We start from the raw sequence: 19,685 nt of genomic DNA, 5'->3' as shown, positions 1-19,685 counted from the left end.
AACAACAACTTGTGGGATATAACAATAAAGCAAATATTCCATCATAAGAGGCCATTGAGGCATAGCTAATATTGTAATACAAAATCAGAGCACTAATCTCACCCAATTGTTCAGTCAAAGACTAAAGCATGAAAGTTTGATCATAGCCAAATGTTTTATTTCAGACATGGAGACAATTTGTGTTCTCTCTGGTGAACTTGAGTGGTCATTGACCTCAACATTGCATTGTTCCACTTTTTCCATTGTTCCACTCTCCATTCTAATCATGTATGTCTTTGCCTTAATTGTATTATTCTTCCAAAAAGATGGAATTTGCAGCCAGCTGCCGCAGCCATGGGCCCGATCAAAATGCTCCTTAGAGCACTGATTTGGCCAGGGGAGCTCTTCACTAGTATATGTGTTTATTTCCAGGTGTGAAGGTAACTATAGCTTATTGTGTTACACCCCGGCTCAAAGGCTGTGACAATAATGAGAGACCACACGAGTGAAAAGTAATAAAAAAACCCACATTTATTTATAGAATAACATTAACTACACAAAACCATGGAGTCATTAATCAGCAATGTCAGCATGTGTGGAAATGTGTGGAGCAAGCAACCCTAAACAGCAGCCGTGTCAGCCAGGGAAGAGACCATCAATGCTCAGGTGGTCAATCTTTATAGCTGGCCCCACAACGTGGCTGCGGTCAAAAAGTCCAAAGATTACCTCCTAACGTCTGCTCCATAACCACTTTTCATTGACCTCTATGGAAATCGTCACAGGGTTAAGGAAAGGTGTGAAGGAGAATCTACATTATTGCTTAAAGGACACATTGATGTTGGCCAGTGATATTGATATTGCACGAGTAAAATGTCAGTTCCCCCTGACAAAGTCATGCAACACATGAAACATGACTCCATGATCACTATAATTGTGCTGCATTCAGGTTGTATAAAGAGTGTCTTTTGTGAGAAGCTGCTTCATGTGTGGTGTGTGGTGAGAAACCAGAGCACCTTCCTTCCTGTTGCTGCTGCTGTTGTCTCCCTGAACTATCGGCACTGCTTTGTTTCAGATCACCCTAAACCAAAACGTTCAGGTGGGGCCCTTCTGTCTGTTCCAAAGTCGAGGCTGAACACTGAAGGCGACCGTGCTTTTGCCATCAGGGCCAGTCGGCTTTGGAGCAACCTGCCTGAGGAGATGAGGCTCGCAGAATCTGTAATCTCTTTTAAATCACTTCTTAAAACACATTTTTACAGACTCGCTTTTATGTGATGTCGTCGCTTTACTGTTTTATTTGTTGATTTTACTAAATTATTTTATTTATTGTATCAACTGTTTTTTCTTCCTTTCATCTATTGTACTGTTTTATCTGGGTTTAAGTCTTACCTTAGTTGTCGTGCTTTGTTGGGCCTTTCGTATAACATCACATAAACAACTGGCACTAAAGTAGAATTTCCATTCAAAAATTGACACTTGAGTTAGAATCGCTGATATTAATTAAAAAGTGTAACAATTATTTATGAGAAATTGAGTCTCGATTTAAGAAATAAAATGTTGTTGCGTTGCTCATTCTTAATATGAACACTTCTTGATGAAAAACAAAATGCTTAAAAACATTTGCATAATGTACAGTTAAATGTTATTACCACATAATAAAAGCGCATACAGAAGGATATTACAAAAAAAGAAGAAGACAATTGGGGTTGGTTCAGCGCTTTTCTTTGGTCTGGGACCAAAACGAGATAAACACATAAAAAAAAAAAGACCTAATGACCAAAATATATACATACTGTATATTAGCGCTTACCTCTAGTTATGTCTAGCCATGGAGGCAGCTTTTCAGATATGCATCTCTGAGATGCTGTCGAGTAGGTAATGTTTCAATGCCATGAACTCCAGTAACTCAATTCTATCCACCTCATTGTATTGGGATGGCAGCAGCCAATGCAAAAAGCAATTAAAATAATAAAAGAACAAACGTTTGTGAGAATGATCTCCAGGTAAACTTGTGATAGGTCACAATGCTCAAAAATCTTCTCCTTGGCCCCTTAATGTAAAATGTAATGTCTAACTTTTCTAAGACTATACATGAAACTACATGCACAACCACACAATCCAAGCTTCCTATCACTGCAGACCATCTGTCATTTCTTCACAAATATATCAGCCGACTGCATTTCGACACCTTCTAAGCAACGAAGTGTGAAAGACACAGAGTGTAGAGTTTCGATGTGAGCAATCACTTCCTCTCAACCCCAGTACCAGCTGATCAGATCATCAAAAGCTTGGTACTCCTTGTGATTTTGTAAGTATCTACACGTTTTGCAGGCATGTTCTCTTCCGAACTCAGACCTTTTAACTTTAAAGATGCTTCTCCAGTTAAAGAATCGCATGTACTCAGCGTTATTTTGGTCAAGGTAAAGTAGCCGCTCTGCCAACTTCTGTGGAGAAGAAAAGTCATTGACATGAATGAAAGAATCAGGTGGGGCATGGTCCTCATAATTTTGTTTTGGAGGGCCCAGAACTACGGGTACACTTCCCCAAATTAAAGGATTGTAGAACTTCTCTGTGATGTAGTCTTCGTAGATGGAGTTTTCAAAGGAGAGGTAGAATTTACAACTAGAAAGTATTTTTGGATAGTCTTCGTTGCTTATATGATGACCAAAGGCTTGTCCATAAGTATGAATCTTGACGTATTTCTTCAGTTCATTGTAGTACTGCACCCTCTTTTGCTGCCTGGCCCAGTTGCTCACAATCCAACACACCAACTTGTCCTTTGCCGGCAGTTTGAAACTCTTATCTTCAGATGTCACTGGCAGCAGATACCCATAAGGCACTTGAATATTTGAATCATGGCGATAGTTGCATGTCAAGTTGAATACTCGATTAAGACCAAGGATTCGAGGTGAGTTTGCGGGTGACTCCATATTTGACCACACCCATTTCTGAAAACTGGGACGTGGCATTTTGGGCAAGTTTTCTAAATTTCCATTCATGTCCCCGTGATTGAAGATAATCCCGTGGGCTTTTTGGTAAAGCGTCTTGTCACCTGTTAAGTGGCATCTTTTGATATCAAAAGTGTTGCAGTCGAGCTCAAATCTGTAGCCAAATGGCCACATCCAGATCAGCACAATAGTGTCATTCTCAGCGTCCAGCTTTGTAACGCTTTTGGGGTTTGGGTGATGGATCTGTGCTTTATCTCCACACAGAAACGCAGGACAAAACTGACTGTCTTTTCCAAAATCTAGGTACTTGATGTCAGACCTGTACATGATAAAAAGGCTGATAAAGCACAACATCACCAGACTGCCGGAGAGAAACGGACGCAGAGAAGTCCACTGGCAGGCCGAGCAGGACATGGTTCACCTTTGGAGAGAGAATGGATCCATTGATTGGAGACAGGACATTTGAATGGACAATGCATTGAGTTGTCTGACTGTAAGCCAGTGATTTGCGATACAATAATTTATGTAAACACAAGTTGTCATTACCGCTAGAATTTCCAAAACTCAAAACATGTAAAATCACAAAGTCACTGAAATTCTATTTAATTTTCTGGCATCGAACGAAACGTTAAATTATCAGTACATTTACGGAGGGAAGTACAAGTTTGATGTATTGTATTTCTCCATTGTAAAGCTTGTTCTACCTAAATACGCAAAATCTATCTCACAACACATGCGAAAGATTATTGTTCATCTGTTACATACTTTAAATCTAGCAGACTATAACTGAAAGTGACACGTCCCTGTTTTCAGAATTGGGTGTGGTCAAATATGAAGTGACACAGCTCAAATCCCTGGTTAAATATAAACTTTGATATACAAACATTGCCTTTATTCAAATATTCCAGTGCTTTATTGGTATTTGGTGCCAGTGACACGTTGAAAAGTCGATATCTCCTTGGAGAACAGGGAATACATGGATGTGACAAGAGAGGCGGGGGGGAAATCCAGCAGGACGAGGCAGGGAAGGAAGACGGGGAAACCGGGAAAAGGACGAGCCAAATGGACAGGTAGACATAGCAATGATCTGGCAAGGAGTGCCTGAGAGGCAGGGGTTTAAATAGTGGCTGGATAGAGGCAGGTGAGGGGAGTTGTGCTGATGAGGAGGGAGTGCTTGATTAGTGAACAGAGGCAGGTGAAGGGAGTTAGGCTGATGATGAGGGAGGCTGACAGGTGCACTGAATGAGCTGATAGGTGAGTGAGGTGAGTGAGAAATAAAGAGACAGGAGATAAGGGGCGGAGCTGTGACATGGACCTTATTTTATTGATGTAAGTGCTTATTACAAATGTTACACTGATGTCTGTCTTTGTTTAGCACAGTGGACAATATATATATAATTTTTTTTTTTTTTTTTAAATTTCTCACAGGTATGATACAGACTGTTCAGTACTTTTGCCTGATGAACTATCAGAGGTTGATTAAACAACAAAATGATTCCATCATATGAGGCCATTGAGGCACATCATTGACCTCAGCTTTGCATTTTCGCATTTTTTTTTTGCTCCATCAATCTCCATTACAATCGTGTATATCTTTGCCTAAATTCCATTTTTCTTCCACTAAAGATAAAAAAGACGCATGTAACGAGCGGAAATTGACGGGTGCTGCTGACGTTCGAAGACGCACGAGGAGTATATTTATGGAGGTGCGTGTTGTATGAGGATATGTTGCAACAGAACGCACTTCTTCATTTGGGGAAATATGTTTTATATGACCGAATTTCATTTGATCATTTGCTATGTATTATTGTACCTAAATACAGAAAGAGCCGCCCCGGCGATCTTATTGGACATTTCTTTTACTTTTTGATTATATCTTATTACTGTCTCCGACAAGCCGTCGCTCCCCATACAACAGAAAAACAGCGACGTAATGATTTAAATCCTACAAAAAAATAAACATTTAGAGCCACAAAGAAGGACCATATCGTGTATGAATCAGACAAAAGGTATAGAACTCTTTTAGCAGGTTCTAATATTGTATATGTGCTGTACGGTCATAAAAGAGTAAAAATATATACTGGGGCCAAACATGCTCTAAAAGGTATGAAGTCCTTTGAAAAGTAAAATGTTGTAATCAATATAACGCATATGTTATATAACTCTAAAAACAAAAACATGTGTTTGGGTCATACCCTTATTTGCTCTGCTCGAAAAATATGTATTTGTTGCACGTCAGAGTCCACCGTCGCCCTCAGACTGGTTCGTCTGTGTTTTTGTGTTTATATATATATATATATATATATATATATATGAATTAATGTTATTGGATCATCTGCACAGTTTATGGATATTTTTAATGCGTAAAAACTTTTTAACGCTTAATAAAATGTCTCTTGGAACGTTCACAAACTAAACTGATCAGTCTGTAAAAATGTCCACCTGCATCAAAATTAAGCACAAAAACACTTTTTTTTTAACAGAACAGTTTCATCTTCAAATAGTGATTAAAGTGCCTCTTACTGTGTTTGTCGTCTCTGCAGCGCTTCAGTGGATCAATGTAAGGAAGAGGAAGTGATCCTGCGTTCTATCCAGTGGTGTATAAAGTACCCAAAAGCCATACTTGAGTAAAAGTAAAGATACCTTACTGGACAATTACTCCAGTAAAAGTATAAAAAAAAAGCAGGTGGAGTCGGTGCAATATAGTATGTAGGAAAGATGGAAAATAAAGCAAAACAACAACTGCATTATCGTTTTTTAGTGTGTTTTCTTTAAAAAAATGTATTTAAATATTTTAAGCGTCATTTTTGTGAGGCATAAATTAGAAAGGGCTCGCAGTACCAGTTATCGCCTGTAGAGAGCAGCAGCGCGCGCTACTTTGTTATGTTAGGAAGAAGAAGAAGAAGAGGATGCCTACGTCATACGGACAGCTCGTAATGGCGGTTGATTTAACTCCTCGTTTCAGAAGGTTGAACAGCCAAACGAGAAGTTTTCGTGAAAATATACAGAATGGTAAGATCTGAGTATTAACGCTGAACAAATTATCGTTCTCTAATCTACCCTTTGTATGAATGCAGCCACACAAACAAAGCATAGCCGTGTAAATACATGTTAAGGCGTTGGCGTCTAGTGTTAAAATACTTCAAAAGCATATTATGGGATTGTTATTACTGATGATTGATGCGTAAGCTGACTTTTACTGTTGCAGTTGGGCGACGTGGAGCTGCACCAGCGGATAGTTTAGTCTATAACAATGTATCATCAGCATTTATAAACTCGTATGTTTTGAATCTAACGAAGCATAATGGAAATACTCAAGTAAGCACCTGAGTATATCTAACGTTACTGTACTATAAATATATTCCACTTACTCTACTGGTTTCCAGTGAAATGATGAATATGTCAGGGACAACTATACTGTTAAGGCTGCAACGTTTACTGCTCCATCATTTTTGATATACAGTAGAACATAAGCTAACCTCAAATCTGGTACAGTAACGGCATGTAAATCAATGGGCTTATCCTGCATGAAGTTCATCATAACATTTTTAGCTCTGGCCTCGACCCCTTTTCCTCTGACCCCCAGGCTTCTCGGGGCCCTTCGGTGCCACCCAGCTGTGGCACAACATCATCCAGGCCCTGCAGCTCCAGGTGGAGGTGCGCCGCCGTAGAAGGCATCTACGCGTCCACGCCGAGTGTTTCACGGGCTCGGACGCCGTGGATGCGGTCCTCAGTTACTTGATGCAGAATGTGGTGTTTTGCACGAGTGAAGTGTCGCGCCTCAAAGCTGCTCGGCTCTGCCAGGCTCTGATGGAGGCCAAGGTGTTCGAACCGGTGGGTACGAAGCTGTTTCGCAGGGACAAGGAAGTGACCTTTGAGGATGGCGGCTGCAGCCTTTACCGTTTTCTGGAATATAAAGCGTTCCCCAACTCTGCCATGAAGGAGGGCGATAGTGACACAGAAAACATGCCCCAGGAGGAACAGGGGCTTAAGAGGAAGAAGAGCTCCAGGTTGGTTTTTGCGATTGATTTTATCTTTCATGATGTCTTTGCTAGGTCTTAAAAGGCAGAGTTGCAGTTGAGTAATCATAAATTCAGAAGTTAAACCAACCCCTAATTCAGCATTAGATTGAATATTGTTTGTAATGTTCACACCTGAATTATTTCCACAGCGCTTATTAATCCCCATAATGCTTCTTTTTGTTTTCAGGAGGCTGAATGAACTGGGGACGATCTCTAATCCCCTGGCTGTCGGGTCGTCAGACAGGAGGGTTGAGAGGCTGCTGAGGACCATCGACCTGCGACCGACCGTGTCTCCAGCTCTAAACACAACCCCCGCTACTTCTGCCTTTCTGTCCAAAGCTGGTAAGACGGAGCAAGTCTGTCAGTATTTGCCAGTATGGTGGGGAAATGACAATTTATGGTAGACAGATATTTTCCCCCTCCCAATATGTTTTCCTCTTCCTGCTCTTTCCTCCTCCTTCCCTAGTGGTGGATGAGGTTTGGAAGCAGCAGACGCTGCTGCAGCTGCTGCATGTAGTGGAGTTGCCCATGCTGGACTCCATCCTGACCTCTCCTGCCAGGGTTCAGCTCCAGACCTGCAGAGCTCCTCTGGCCTCCCAGGACCTGGTTATCTCCAACACATGCCTGGAGAGAGAGCTGTCCGACACCCTTAATCTGCCCAAGTCAGTGCTCTGATTAAAAGCTTTTGCAGTTGTGGAAGCAACAAATATTTGTCCATGTATTCCAACAGTCACCGTCACTGTCTTCAGGTTGGATGGCTGGCTGTCGGCGGCGGCAGACTGCTTGGAGCTCTTTCCCGACCAGCTGATTGTGGTCGCAGGGGAACAGCTCAGCCACGAAGTCGTCGACGCCTTTGCAGAAGAGGACCGGGCGGAGCAGACGGCGAGCCAAAAGAGACTGCTCTTTGACACCATTGCCAAGTACTACGGTGGACAGGAAAAAGCTCCGCTTCTCTCAGGACGCCACCTGGACATACATGCTGCAATTCTGAACTCGCTGGGTGAGACTTGATACGGTTTGTGTTGACATCAGATGAAAAGTGTGTAAACAATGATGCAACAAGTGTCCGTGCCTCTGAGACTGTTCACATCCATGAAGGTTAAATCCTTTTCCTTCTCCTTTCTTGACCACATCTTGTTTCTTTCCAGGGGAAGGGAAGGTGCAGGAAGCCATCAAAGCATCTCAGCTGTGTTTCCGACTGCTGGAGACCAGCGTGAGAGATGAACTCCGGAGACTACTGGCCTTCATGGCTACAGCGGCTCACCCAGATGCTTGCCGTCTTCAGAAACAGGTATTTTTTGGCCAAACCAGTTATAGTGTTCACTGCCCATGCTGTACATTGTGCAATGTGTTGGTATCTATCGTTGACCTTCTGGTGGGTTTCCTCTCAGATTGATAACAGGGCCTCAGTCTGCCGCGCTTTTCAGAGAGCCATCGTCCAGAATCATGAATTGACTCGACCCCAGAGCGAAACCCTGGTGCTGTTTCTCATGGACAACTGCACGGAGCTCTTCAAGGTACACTTACGTTTTAATTCAGGTTTTAATAACATGCTATTTTAAAGACAGCGTTCACATCACTTAACATTTTTAAAATGATGTTTACTCTTTCTTCCTGTGATAAATACAGACTCCCACATCCCTTATTGAAGCTGTGAGGAGAACACTAAGGACTATGCAGCAGGGAATAGACCCCGACTCAATTGCCAGTAAGTCAAATACATATACACCTTATACATGTACAGAAAACTTCATATTGTCAAAACGCCAATGTCCTCTTCCCCTCTCTGTGTTGCAGCGTTCACCTTCTGCCAGCAGGTGACGCCACAGGAGTACGAGGACCAGCGAGAGGCAACCACGCTGGAGAGCCTCAAACAGCTCCTTCGCCATATTTCCTCCAGCGAAACCATACCTGCCAAGAAGAGGAGGAGGCTGCTCAAAGAGTTTGAGAAACACCACCCTGTGGTCTTCCTCCATCATCTCTCCAGCACTTTCTGAAGGAACCGACGGGGCCGTTGGGTTTGGCTTCCTGTGCGCACTTCACAAAGCCAGTTTGCAGCGGTACAGCTCTTACACTGAAGAATGATAAGTTAATGCACATCATGGGTCTAATCAAACGAGCTGTCTTTAGCGATTGATCTGTGTAGATATTACTGAAATTAATACAAATGGTGCTGCTGCAGCATGGCTGTAGACTAAGTCACAAGAGGCCTACAATAGTTGAGCTTGTAGATATTAAGTGTTATTATAGTTCTTATAGTCCTGTAGCACTGGATGCATTTTCTATTTAAGGAACATTGCAATTTGAAGCATTTTGAGATCTAATACTCTTGAATTCTTTCTTGAAGCTGTTTTGAGGCTGCAATCGGTGTAAAGCTTGTGTACTCATCGGTGTTACTTCCTGGTCCAGGTATGGATGCTGTATTTGGATAAACTATTGGAAATGCTTTTGGACATGTGGTGTGTAGAAGTAATGCTGTGCACTTTGATCAGGCATTAATATTTCTACATGTCTAATGAAGAATAACACTATTGTGACTATTATTTTGTTGTTTTCCAGGCTTGCTGTAGCTTCCTGTAGTGTGGTTAAGGGAAAAAATAAACACAACACTAATGTAGCTGAATAAGGTTTAACACTGACTTGTTTTTGTTAGATATGGAGACAGATCGTCTGGTGAAGATTTTACAAATTAAAACTAATATGAAATGGAAGCAGATCGGCTAACCATAGCTCAGTTTAATATAATATGTTTGAATTTACAGGGGTTTTAAGCATTAATCGAATGTCTTTTGATCGTGAGGATTTTACTTCAGACATGTGTTTTTACAAAAGATGTGTGCTAAATAATGACTTAATGTTATGTTGGACTAATTTAATCTGTGGTGTGATGCCTCAGATTGTATTTTAATTATTTGCCATGGTCATGCAGAAGTAATTTGGAGGCAAATTTCATTTCAGTCTGCCTGTTTTGTTCTCTACATACACTGAAATCATGTTCGATTGCACTTTATGATGCTTTATTGTCTTTTGTGACAACATGTCTAATAAAAGTTTGAACTGATGTTCACTCAAACAAGATTTTGCTGTCGTTTTTTTAGTGTGTGTGTGTACTAGTAGAGTTCATGGATGATCTTCTGGGTTTGCTAACAAGAGACAGTTCAAATTAGATATTTCTACAGAGGTTACCTTAATGAATTACAGTGATTTATTTTCCACCCCCCCCCATACTACACCAAATTATGTGACCGCCACATAGATTACCTGATTAGAAATGTCAGCCATATTGCAACTGCATTTTTAAAATATAATTCTTGATCACATACTCTATTTTTTAGAGACTTTATGTACAGTTTATTTGGAGCGGCTGCAAAGCAGTGCATCCTCAGATGACGTCGCACCCACCTGACAACCCGGAAGTAGGGTTGCTGCCTCCACTAGCGCACTAAAGCTAACGTTACCACATATCGTATGCCACTGGAAGACATGGGGGCTGTGTCTCTCACCCATTACTGACAGCTGAGAGTCAGTGGATAACAAGAAAATAAAAGGGAGAGCCGTCTTTATATCAAGGTATGTATCTGGAGGATGTCGGAATGACACGTTGTCTGTAGCGGTAATGACTAACGTCACTGTCTACTTGCGCATTGTTGCTTTGTGCGCACAGGCTAAACAACGCGATGAACTTAGCTAACATCAAGCTATTTCTCGATCAAACGTGACAGTCACGCCAAGCAACGAATACAACATTTGAATGCTTCAACCCAGCGTTGAAAAGATTGTTTTAGCTCCTCGCTACTAGCCTGTCAAAAACCACAACAATGTTAGTCATGGTATAAACTGTCGACGGCTATCTAACGTTAGCTAGCTAACGACTGGGCTAATCTTTGGCAAATGCACCGTCCTACCTGTTGCAGGTAAACGCTTTAAACAGCCTCGTGCTAGGGGTCATATTTAATGAAATATATCTTAATTAGTAGGCCTTGTTCTAGCCTTAGATTTGCGTTTGGTATTGATTCCTTTGGTATGCATTTTTGACTCTACGATGTCTATCCATCACAAATTAATGAATGAGCAATGACACAGTTATAATACCGCAATAGTGTGATTATCTTGCAGTTGAGTAACAGAATTGGCAAGGGCTTTCAAATTCTGATTAAAATTGAGTGTGCTTTGATCCATTTAATACTCGTGCTTAATATGTTTTTTATACTGGAATCTGTAAGGATTTAACTTTGCACGCTGTAACATCTCAATTCACATCAAAGTGCTCGAAGCCCACTTAAGACTGATAAAACCCTGAAGAAGCTGTTCACATAAACAGAACTTGGCAGCCATGTTTTTTCTCTCTGACTTCCTGTTGCTTTCAAGTCACGGTGAAGTATTTTGAAAGAGAGCCTTAATGTGGTGTGTCTGAGTTTGCTGTGAGTCATGTTTTATTTTGGAGGACAGCTCGGGCTGTTCTGGTGCTTATTCTACTCAGCCAGCACAGGCAGGACACCGGTGTGCACATCCATGTGCACATTGTCAAGCAGGTGCATTAGAGTGCGCGTCAAAAAGGATTATTGAAAGGCTTTTTGCTACAGCTGCCTCTTTCAGTGATTGTAAACTACCATTGTTTTTGACATTTTGACTGTCTGGTTATTTTCTTCGTGAGCCGCTCACCTGTCCTGGGTGGTCTGTGATCCACCTCTCTCTCACTTCAGCTGCCAGGTCAGGCGCGAACATGGAGTCTATGCTGAACAAGCTAAAAAGCACCGTCACCAAAGTGACGGCGGATGTCACCAGCGCCGTCATGGGCAACCCGGTGACGCGGGAGTTTGAGGTTGGACGACATATCGCCAGCGGGGGTCCCGGCTTGTGCTGGAGGATCTACAATGGCACCAAGAAGTCAACTAAACAGGTTTGTTGTGTTAATATCCTCCCACTGACCAGACCTTTCCGCACCAGGAGGAGCATTGGTACTCGATGAAGCTAATGTCTTGTGCCTTGTTGTTTTGTCTGTGACCCTCCAGGAAGTAGCAGTGTTTGTGTTCGATAAGAAGACAATTGACAAGTATCAGAAATTTGAGAAGGACCAAATCGTTGATTCGCTGAAAAAAGGGGTGCAACAGCTGACCAGACTGCGTCACCCCCGTCTCCTGACGGTGCAGCACCCTCTTGAAGAGTCGCGGTGATTAAAATAAATTAAATTCAAAATACTTCTCTGGCTCTGTTTTTTTTGTCTTTGCTCATGTTGCTATTTCTCTCTTGTCTGTCCAAGAATAATTCCACATTTAAAAAGCAGTTGTTTGAAATGACACTGATGCTGTCTCTGTGTTTGGCCCTCAGAGACTGCTTGGCGTTCTGCACAGAGCCGGTCTTTGCCAGTCTGGCCAATGTTCTGGGCCAGTGGGACAACCTGCCCAGCCCCATGCCCAACGACATCAAGGAGTACAAACTCTATGATGTGGAGACCAAGTATGGCTTGCTACAGGTAAGAGTGCAGCTCGCTCGATGTAGGGCTGCAGCTAAGGGTTATTCTTTATCGATTTATTTTCAGACATAAATGTTTAAAATTACATACAATCTTTTGTTATGTAAATCATGTTTACACACCGGCTCCGAAACTTACATCTCTCATCAGAAGTTTTCAGAACAGGGTCGATTTTTTTTTGCATCCATCAGTTGTCTGACCACTCAGAGCCACCGTAAATGCAAATGTCATCACCCAGAATGCTGTCTGCTGATTCAGTTTGTTCTTTTTCATATTAAATAACCTTTGGACTGAAGTGTAAATGTTGTTTTTGAAAGCCTCAATGCCAACAAATATGGATCGAAGCTGAATATTTCATCAGATAAAATCATGTCATGAATTTTGGAAATGGGGTCTTTTTTCAATTTACTTTTACTTTGAAACATTTCCAATAACTCCAGAGTCAAAATGTCAATCACACAAGTTACAAACAATCCTACTCAGCCACCACAAGAGTCTTAATTCTATTGTTATTACAGAAGCATTTTCACCCTTTCATACCAAAACCGACATTTTCTTCTTTTTTCTTCTTCTATCCCTTCAGATCTCGGAGGGTTTGTCCTTTCTCCACAGTGGGGTGAAAATGGTCCACGGCAACTTGTCTCCAGAAAACATCATCCTCAACAAGAGCGGTGCCTGGAAGATCATGGGCTTTGACTTCAGCATCTCCACCACCGACCCCTCAGATGTTGAGGTGTGTTGGCAGACCTTTTTGCGACTTTAGTACAGTCCGTCTTACTCAATGTATGCTCTACCAAAAATAAAGCCTTGCAGTATTGCCACATCTTTATATTCTCCCGCTGTCTCATCCTCTTCAGCCCAAGTACACGTGTAAAGAGTGGGAGCCCAACCTCCCTCCACTCTGCCTCCCCAACCCCGAGTACCTGGCCCCCGAGTACATCCTGTCCGTCAGCTGTGACTCCGCCTCCGACATGTACTCGCTGGGTGTGGTCATGCATGCCGTCTTCAATGAGGGCAAGCCTGTTTTCCAAGTCAACAAGCATGACATATTTAAGAGCTTCAGCAGGCAGCTGGACCAGGTGGGTGGAGGTGTGCCGCACTTTAGAGAGCGTGAATGAATGGAGAGACAAAGGATCATAAAGCTCTCAGAGAATTCTAGCAATTGTACGACAATACAGGGCCCTGCAATTATTTTCTTTCCACGCGTGCTTTATCAAACACTGGTTTTATTCTCCTCTTCTCTGTCCTGCGCCGTGCTTCCTGTGTCTTTCCATTGTAGCTGAGCAGCATAAGCCCAGCAGTGTTGAACAAGATCCCAGAGGAGGTTCGGGAGCACGTCAAAATGCTGCTCAGCATCACACCCAACGTCCGACCGGATGCAGACCAGATAACGAAGGTTTGCATGGTCACGACGCGCATGAAGACACAAGCAATGGCTCATTTTCATAGTCTTTAAAGGACAACATTTCTTTCTTTTGTGTAAAAATCAGATTCCATTCTTTGACGACGTGGGTGCTGTGACCCTGCAGTACTTTGACTCCCTCTTCCAGAGGGACAACCTACAGAAGTCCCAGTTCTACAAAAGCCTCCCCAAAGTCCTGCCCAAACTACCAAAGGTAACTGCTCGTTCATCTTGTATAGGAAACTCTCATATCTATCAGAACACAAGCTCTCACATGCTCTCTGTTTAGGTCTGGGTCTGTTTCTTAGAAATATATTTTCTTCAACTGGTTCCTGTTACTTTTGTTCCCTTTTCTCTGTACTTCTTTTACACAACGCTACTCGTTTGTTAAACGTGCTCCCGAATTAACTCACTATGAACCTACGGTTAGTACCGCGTGAGCGCTCTTTCGTGGCTCCTGACATTCTGTTTTTTTTCCTTCTCTCAGAGAGTGGTGGTGTATCGTATCCTGCCGGCACTGACCTCCGAGTTTGTCAACCCGGACATGGTGCCCTTCGTGCTGCCCAACGTGCTGCTGATCGCCGAGGAGTGCACCAAGGAGGAGTACGTTCGTCTCATCATGCCCGACCTCACGCCCGTTTTCAAGCAGCAGGAGCCCGTTCAGGTAGACGCGCATACAGTGTTCTCATGCACGTGACTGCAACACAACTGCTCAACATTACTATTGTAGTCTAAGCATGTGCTGGTAGGCTAGCAATGCACTTAAGTAATGACGTGCACTCAGGTAATGTGCTCTCAGTAAAGTGTGATTGCCCTCTTTAAATCTTTGCATGATATTTTCCCCCTTTTGACATTTGAAAGTTGAATATGATGCATGCTCTGTTTGGGTTTGGTCTGCCTCCTCATCAAGACTTGTCTTTCTCTGTATTTTTTCTTCCCATGCTTCTTCAGGCTAGTAACATGGTGAGTGGTCTCTGCTGTCACATCAGCTAGCCTGTGCGTTGTGTTGTCTGTCGTGCTAAGAGCTACACTAAAGCAGCCGCTGAAAAGCACCGTCTCCGTTAACTTCCACTGAACTTACTTTAACCACATGTAGAAAATAGCATCGCGCTTTCGACTCGTGTGTTCCTAACTGGGCCCCTGTGCTGTGCAGATCCTGCTGATATTCCTGCAGAAGATGGACCTTCTGTTGACCAAGACGCCCTCGGAGGACATCAAGAACAGCGTGCTTCCTATGGTCTACAGAGCGCTGGAAGCTCCTTCTGTACAGATCCAGGTACAGGAGGCGGAATATGAAATCATATTTATTGGTGTATATTTGTAGCGTTCCACAAACCTTGAACTCCTCTGTTGTCAAAGGTAAATGAACGCTCTCGGCATCATAGAGATGTCAGATTCCATAACATCTTATCTGTCCGAGCAGGAGCTGTGCCTGAACATCATCCCGACGTTTGCCAACCTGATTGACTACCCGTCCATCAAGAACTCCCTCATCCCGCGAGTCAAATCCGCCTGCCTACAGACCTCTTCCCTTGCTGTGAGTCTCCATCATCGTCAGCTTGTACCCCTGCCTATGCATATATATATATATATATATTTATTTTGTGTAGTTATGCCTTTAAATTGTCTCTTGCATCTTCCTTTGCTCCTGTGTAGGTACGAGTGAACTCTCTGGTGTGTCTGGGGAAGATTTTGGAATACCTCGACAAGTGGTACGTCATTGACGAGATCCTGCCCTTCCTCCAGCAGATCCCCTCCAGAGAACCAGCGGTACTCATGGGCATTCTAGGTAAAGAAAGTGGACGCGCTCGGCTTCCTACTGGCGTGTTTTTAAACACTTGAGGATTGGTTATTTGACTTTCCCACTCCCCACTTTAGGAATCTATAAGTGCACCTTCAGCCACAAGAAGTTGGGCATCCCCAAAGAGCACCTGGCCTCCAAGAGCCTGCCCCACCTTGTCTCTCTTAGTATAGACAACAACCTCAACCTTAACCAGGTACTACACAGCCAAGCACACGTGCATACTTTTTACGTTTTGCTCATCATCTGCATCATTCTATCTCATGTAATTCCTCTTGTTTTAGTTCCCTCTTATGTGGTATTGTTTGATATATTCCATGTTTCAGTTTAACTCCTTCATGGTGGTGATTCGGGACATGCTGAGTCGCATGGAGGCTGAACACAAGACCAAGTTGGAGCAGCTGCACGCCATGCAGGAGCAGCAGAGGTGTCCGTCACAATTTTAAATCACTTCTCTCAGTGACTAAATATGAAATGGTTATACATGTTAATGTGAATTTTATACAAATTAGCTATAACATCCAATAGCATTTGATACTGGCCACATGAATATGATAATGGGACTAACCAGGCTTGTATAAATGTCTCTATTCAAATTCCTTTTCACTTTCTGATTTTTGTTCGTTGTGTGTCTTCTAACAGGAGTATAAACATCTCAAACCCAGGGAGCCAATCAGAGAACACCACAAACCCACCCAGCAGTGGCAACCAGGTGAGAGGTCGATTGTATGACAGCATGGGTATATTTACAGTGCTGTGATTAAAAAAAAAAAACAATAAAAAAAAAAACATATTTTACCGTAGAAATTGGAATGTTATGTTTTATCTCTCTGTGCTGCAGTGATTCTATTTGGAAGTTTCTTTCTTTCAGATTGATGATATCTTTGGCAGCACAAGGGTTAATGGGAAGGAGAATGGATCTGCAGCAGCAGCAGCCCCACAGCCTAATAGAGTATGGAAACAATGTCACACCTCAGTTACTCAAACCTTCACCTTTGGACTACATGCTTTATGGACAATCTGTTCATGGTCTCTCTCTCTCTCTCTCTCTCTCTTTTTGCTCCTCCCTAGATGTCCCTGACTCTAGAGGAGAAGCAGCGATTGGCTAAGGAGCAGGAGCAGGCAGCCAAACTGAGGAACCAGCAGCCATTAGCACCACAGAGTATCAAACCAGCCAACACCACCAACACAAAGGTAACGCCTGTAAGCCGCTGTGTACACAAACACGCGCTCACGGGCTTGTTTGATGAATCTCATCCCGTGTTTCTGTTGCAGACTAAGGATCTGACGAGCAGCCTGCTCAACAGCATGACATCTCTAAACAGCATGTCCTTAGCCAACGCGGCACGACCAGCCCCGGTGCAGGGCACCACCATCTCCACCTTCCCCTCCTCCAGCCCCATGATGGGCTCAATGGGCGCCCCGGTGTCCAACGGCTTCAACCCACCCATGGGCTTTCAGACAGGAGGCATGGGGATGGGCATGCGGCCCACGGGCCCCGGCCTCTACGGCGGGATGGCCACCACCACCAGCACCCCAAACTTTGGAGCCCTCACGCAGAGTCAAGGACCCACCGGGCAGACAAATAAAGCCCCCGACTTGTCCGCCTTGGACAGTCTTTTCTCTCCCAGCCAGACCAAAGTCACCCTCAACCAAATGGGTCCAAAGGCGGCACCGGGCGCCCCTTGGCTCAATCAGTTCGGTTCAGCCCAGAACGCTCAGACTCAGATGCAGGGCGCGCCGGTGGGAATGGGAGGAGCGCCCAGCGGGTTCGGGATGCAAGCAAACCCTTTTTTCAGCCCGCAGAACTTTTCTCAACCGGCTGCTGCCGCTAGCCTGAACCAAAGTGGAGTTAAACATAGTGCATCCGTCAACAATGATCTCAAAGACTTGTTCGGCTAAATTTAAAAAAGAAAAGATGCCAGGTTCAGTATATTCTTTTAATAACTTTGGACAGAAGAGCCTTGAATCCTCAGACCAGGACACTGGTTGAATGTGAAGATTCCCGATCCTTCCGAGGGTCTTGCTGTCTGTATTTTTAATATGACCTGGTATAAATTCTGACTCTCACTCACTTTCAGCTGGCGTATTAACCTGCACCTGAATTCCATTTCTACTTGACCAGACAAAAAGGTTGAGGCGGGAACTTCTTCCTCTGTGCTGTGCTCTTTAAATGCTGAAGGTTTCCTACTATTTTGTACTTGACGTTCTTGGGAATGTCCACATGTCGTGGGTTGAGATTAATCCCATTATTCAGGAAGGTTTTGTGTTCATATCCTGAACGATCGAGTGGATTCCACTTCCTGAACCATCAGAATCACTCCTCAAGGTGGGCAGAAGAAGAAGGAACAAAATGGCTTCACATCTGCTCAGCTTCAGGCTTCTGTGTCTGCATTGCCTCTCCAGACTATTTTTAGGATTTGCTGCATGTCTAAAGGGATCAGAGAGTTGGCGTAAAAAAACAAAAGTCTGAGCCCAGTGGGAGGTAGCTTGAAGTGTAGCGCTGACGAGCCTGCAGTCACTGATCTGCATCCAGGAGGCTCCTCCGTGGATCTGAAAGGGGGTGTCGAGAGTCTCCATGCTTCCACTGCAGCACCACAACACCTCCATCTTTGTGAACACAAATTGGTCTGACGATGCAGTCTGGGCATCTTTTTTTAAATTTTATTCTTTCATCATCAGGTTCCAAGGCTGCAGAGCTTGCTCTTTTTTTTTTTTTTGTTCTTTAATTTGACATCAAATGTTGAAAAGGGAAGGGTTAGCTTAGTCCGGTCTCAGTGTGTTGACGACCATTTCATCTTTTTTGGCAACAAAAAATCAATTTCTGTGAATGCAGTATGAATGATTTATAAGTGTCTTATAGTGGGAGAAGATGCGTGAAGTAGCTTTTACATCAGTGTCCTAACAAGGCGATGAACGAAGGAGCACGCGCGCCGCTTAGGCTACGGTGCCTTACGCGGGTACATGTGTAGGACTAGACGGGCATCTCATCTGTTACTCAAGTATTAATACTTTTAATCAGCCGTCCGGCATTAGCTTCTCAGATTTATGTTGCATGTTAATGAACTTGACCACGAAAAAAAAAAATCTAAAGTTTGAATTTTCAGCGTCTTTTTTTTTTCCAACAATGATTCCGTGACGTTTTTTATTTCACACATCCAGCTGGATTTGCTCCTGTGCACCATTTCTGTTGACCAATTTGTACAATGATGAAGATTCTCACAGTATATTTTCATTTCAGCACCTTTCAGCTGTCCCGAGGACCCCGTGCTGGCGACGTCTGATTATGAAGTGTAAATATATATAGTTATTTAAAGATGGATTGCTCTGTGAGGGCCTTTTTTTTAATGTCCTCGTGATGACGGCGAAGAGGCCTTAGATGAGTCGTGTGCAATAATCCTTACTGGTTGTTCAGGGCGTCGACGTGTCCCTTTTTGCTTCATCTCCACCGACCTACAATAATCACACGGGTCTGTCACATGGTCTAAAAATGAACAATAACGTTTACTCATTCGAAAACGAGGATCGCACCATTGTCGGGTTGTTGGTCACACTGTGTTTCTGCTGACTGAATGTTAACATGTTGAAGTGTATCGTCTGTTATTGGATCGACTGTAGTTGTGTAATAGTGCCACCTGTACAAGGTGAGCTCTGTCCAGCCGCATGGCAGCGTTACTGGTGAACTGGACTCCACGGGTTCTATTCCCCGGGTTTTTGACTCACAAGGCGACACGTTTCTGCGACTGGAGCTTTGTCATCTGGAGAGTGCAGTTTCTTTTTTGAAAAGCGTGTTTCACATATCCTGGCAGAACCCCCCCCCCCAAAAAGCAGAAAAACTAAAGCTTATTCTTCTACAAGATTGTTTGTATACCACTGTGGCTGTATGTGTAGTGTGGCCCTTGTGTTGAGGTGCTGGTCTCTGAGGTGGTTCAATGAAAACCTGTACATATAAAGGAAAGTACACAATCTAATACTCTGAGGGTGGTCGTTATTTGTGCGATGGCTTTAGAACACGACATCAGACAGTTTAGTGTCTAACTTTAATTTAGAAAAGAACAGATTA

The 19,685-nt window shown here is 43.3% G+C and overlaps 3 protein-coding genes across 4 annotated transcripts; 2 read left to right on the top strand and 1 right to left on the bottom strand.

The window, feature by feature from the left end:
• Positions 1-487: 487 nt before the first annotated feature.
• LOC142970948 (4-galactosyl-N-acetylglucosaminide 3-alpha-L-fucosyltransferase 9-like) lies at positions 488-5,691 on the bottom strand. Its single transcript, XM_076111455.1, has 2 exons — positions 5,448-5,691; positions 488-3,345 (listed from the first exon to the last, which is right to left on the bottom strand). Exon 2 carries the CDS (start codon positions 3,336-3,338, stop codon positions 2,229-2,231), a length of 1,110 nt encoding a protein of 369 aa, XP_075967570.1. The 5' UTR covers positions 3,339-3,345; positions 5,448-5,691; the 3' UTR covers positions 488-2,228.
• Positions 5,692-5,790: 99 nt separating this feature from the next.
• On the top strand, positions 5,791-10,022 carry depdc4 (DEP domain containing 4). Its single transcript, XM_076111453.1, has 9 exons — positions 5,791-5,936; positions 6,511-6,934; positions 7,134-7,288; positions 7,413-7,608; positions 7,696-7,946; positions 8,095-8,237; positions 8,338-8,463; positions 8,576-8,654; positions 8,744-10,022. Exons 1-9 carry the CDS (start codon positions 5,834-5,836, stop codon positions 8,941-8,943), a joined length of 1,677 nt encoding a protein of 558 aa, XP_075967568.1. The 5' UTR covers positions 5,791-5,833; the 3' UTR covers positions 8,944-10,022.
• Positions 10,023-10,379: 357 nt separating this feature from the next.
• Positions 10,380-19,593, top strand: scyl2 (SCY1 like pseudokinase 2). 2 transcript variants are annotated; one of them, XM_076111373.1, is made up of 19 exons: positions 10,380-10,516; positions 11,650-11,846; positions 11,959-12,116; positions 12,275-12,419; positions 13,003-13,152; positions 13,277-13,498; positions 13,699-13,815; positions 13,910-14,035; positions 14,309-14,485; positions 14,773-14,784; positions 14,975-15,097; positions 15,245-15,358; positions 15,478-15,610; positions 15,700-15,818; positions 15,949-16,049; positions 16,265-16,334; positions 16,494-16,574; positions 16,694-16,816; positions 16,898-19,593. In XM_076111373.1, exons 2-19 carry the CDS (start codon positions 11,670-11,672, stop codon positions 17,522-17,524), a joined length of 2,775 nt encoding a protein of 924 aa, XP_075967488.1. In that variant the 5' UTR covers positions 10,380-10,516; positions 11,650-11,669; the 3' UTR covers positions 17,525-19,593. The 2 variants fall into 2 exon arrangements, with proteins under 2 accessions (XP_075967488.1, XP_075967489.1); XM_076111374.1 differs by lacking the exon at positions 14,773-14,784.
• The last annotated feature ends 92 nt before the right edge of the window (positions 19,594-19,685 follow it).

The sequence above is a fragment of the Anarhichas minor genome, unplaced genomic scaffold (assembly GCF_050575085.1).
Source record: "Anarhichas minor isolate MPS153535 unplaced genomic scaffold, ASM5057508v1 ptg000045l, whole genome shotgun sequence".
Classification (NCBI taxonomy): Eukaryota; Metazoa; Chordata; class Actinopteri; order Perciformes; family Anarhichadidae; genus Anarhichas; species Anarhichas minor.
The sequence above is the reverse complement of the archived record's forward strand: the minus strand, read 5'-3'. Positions and strand labels throughout refer to the sequence as shown.

Bases quoted from the DNA above. Each gene is read 5' to 3' on its own strand.
- scyl2 (XM_076111373.1), top strand. From the start codon at position 11,670: ATGGAGTCTATGCTGAACAAGCTAAAAAGCACCGTCACCAAAGTGACG. The intron at 15,819-15,948 runs GTACTACACAGC...TCCATGTTTCAG, and splicing joins ACAACCTCAACCTTAACCAG to TTTAACTCCTTCATGGTGGT. The intron at 16,575-16,693 runs GTATGGAAACAA...GCTCCTCCCTAG, and splicing joins CAGCCCCACAGCCTAATAGA to ATGTCCCTGACTCTAGAGGA.
- depdc4 (XM_076111453.1), top strand. From the start codon at position 5,834: ATGCCTACGTCATACGGACAGCTCGTAATGGCGGTTGATTTAACTCCT. The intron at 6,935-7,133 runs GTTGGTTTTTGC...TTTTGTTTTCAG, and splicing joins AAGAGGAAGAAGAGCTCCAG to GAGGCTGAATGAACTGGGGA. The intron at 8,655-8,743 runs GTAAGTCAAATA...TCTGTGTTGCAG, and splicing joins AGACCCCGACTCAATTGCCA to CGTTCACCTTCTGCCAGCAG.
- LOC142970948 (XM_076111455.1), bottom strand. From the start codon at position 3,338: ATGTCCTGCTCGGCCTGCCAGTGGACTTCTCTGCGTCCGTTTCTCTCC.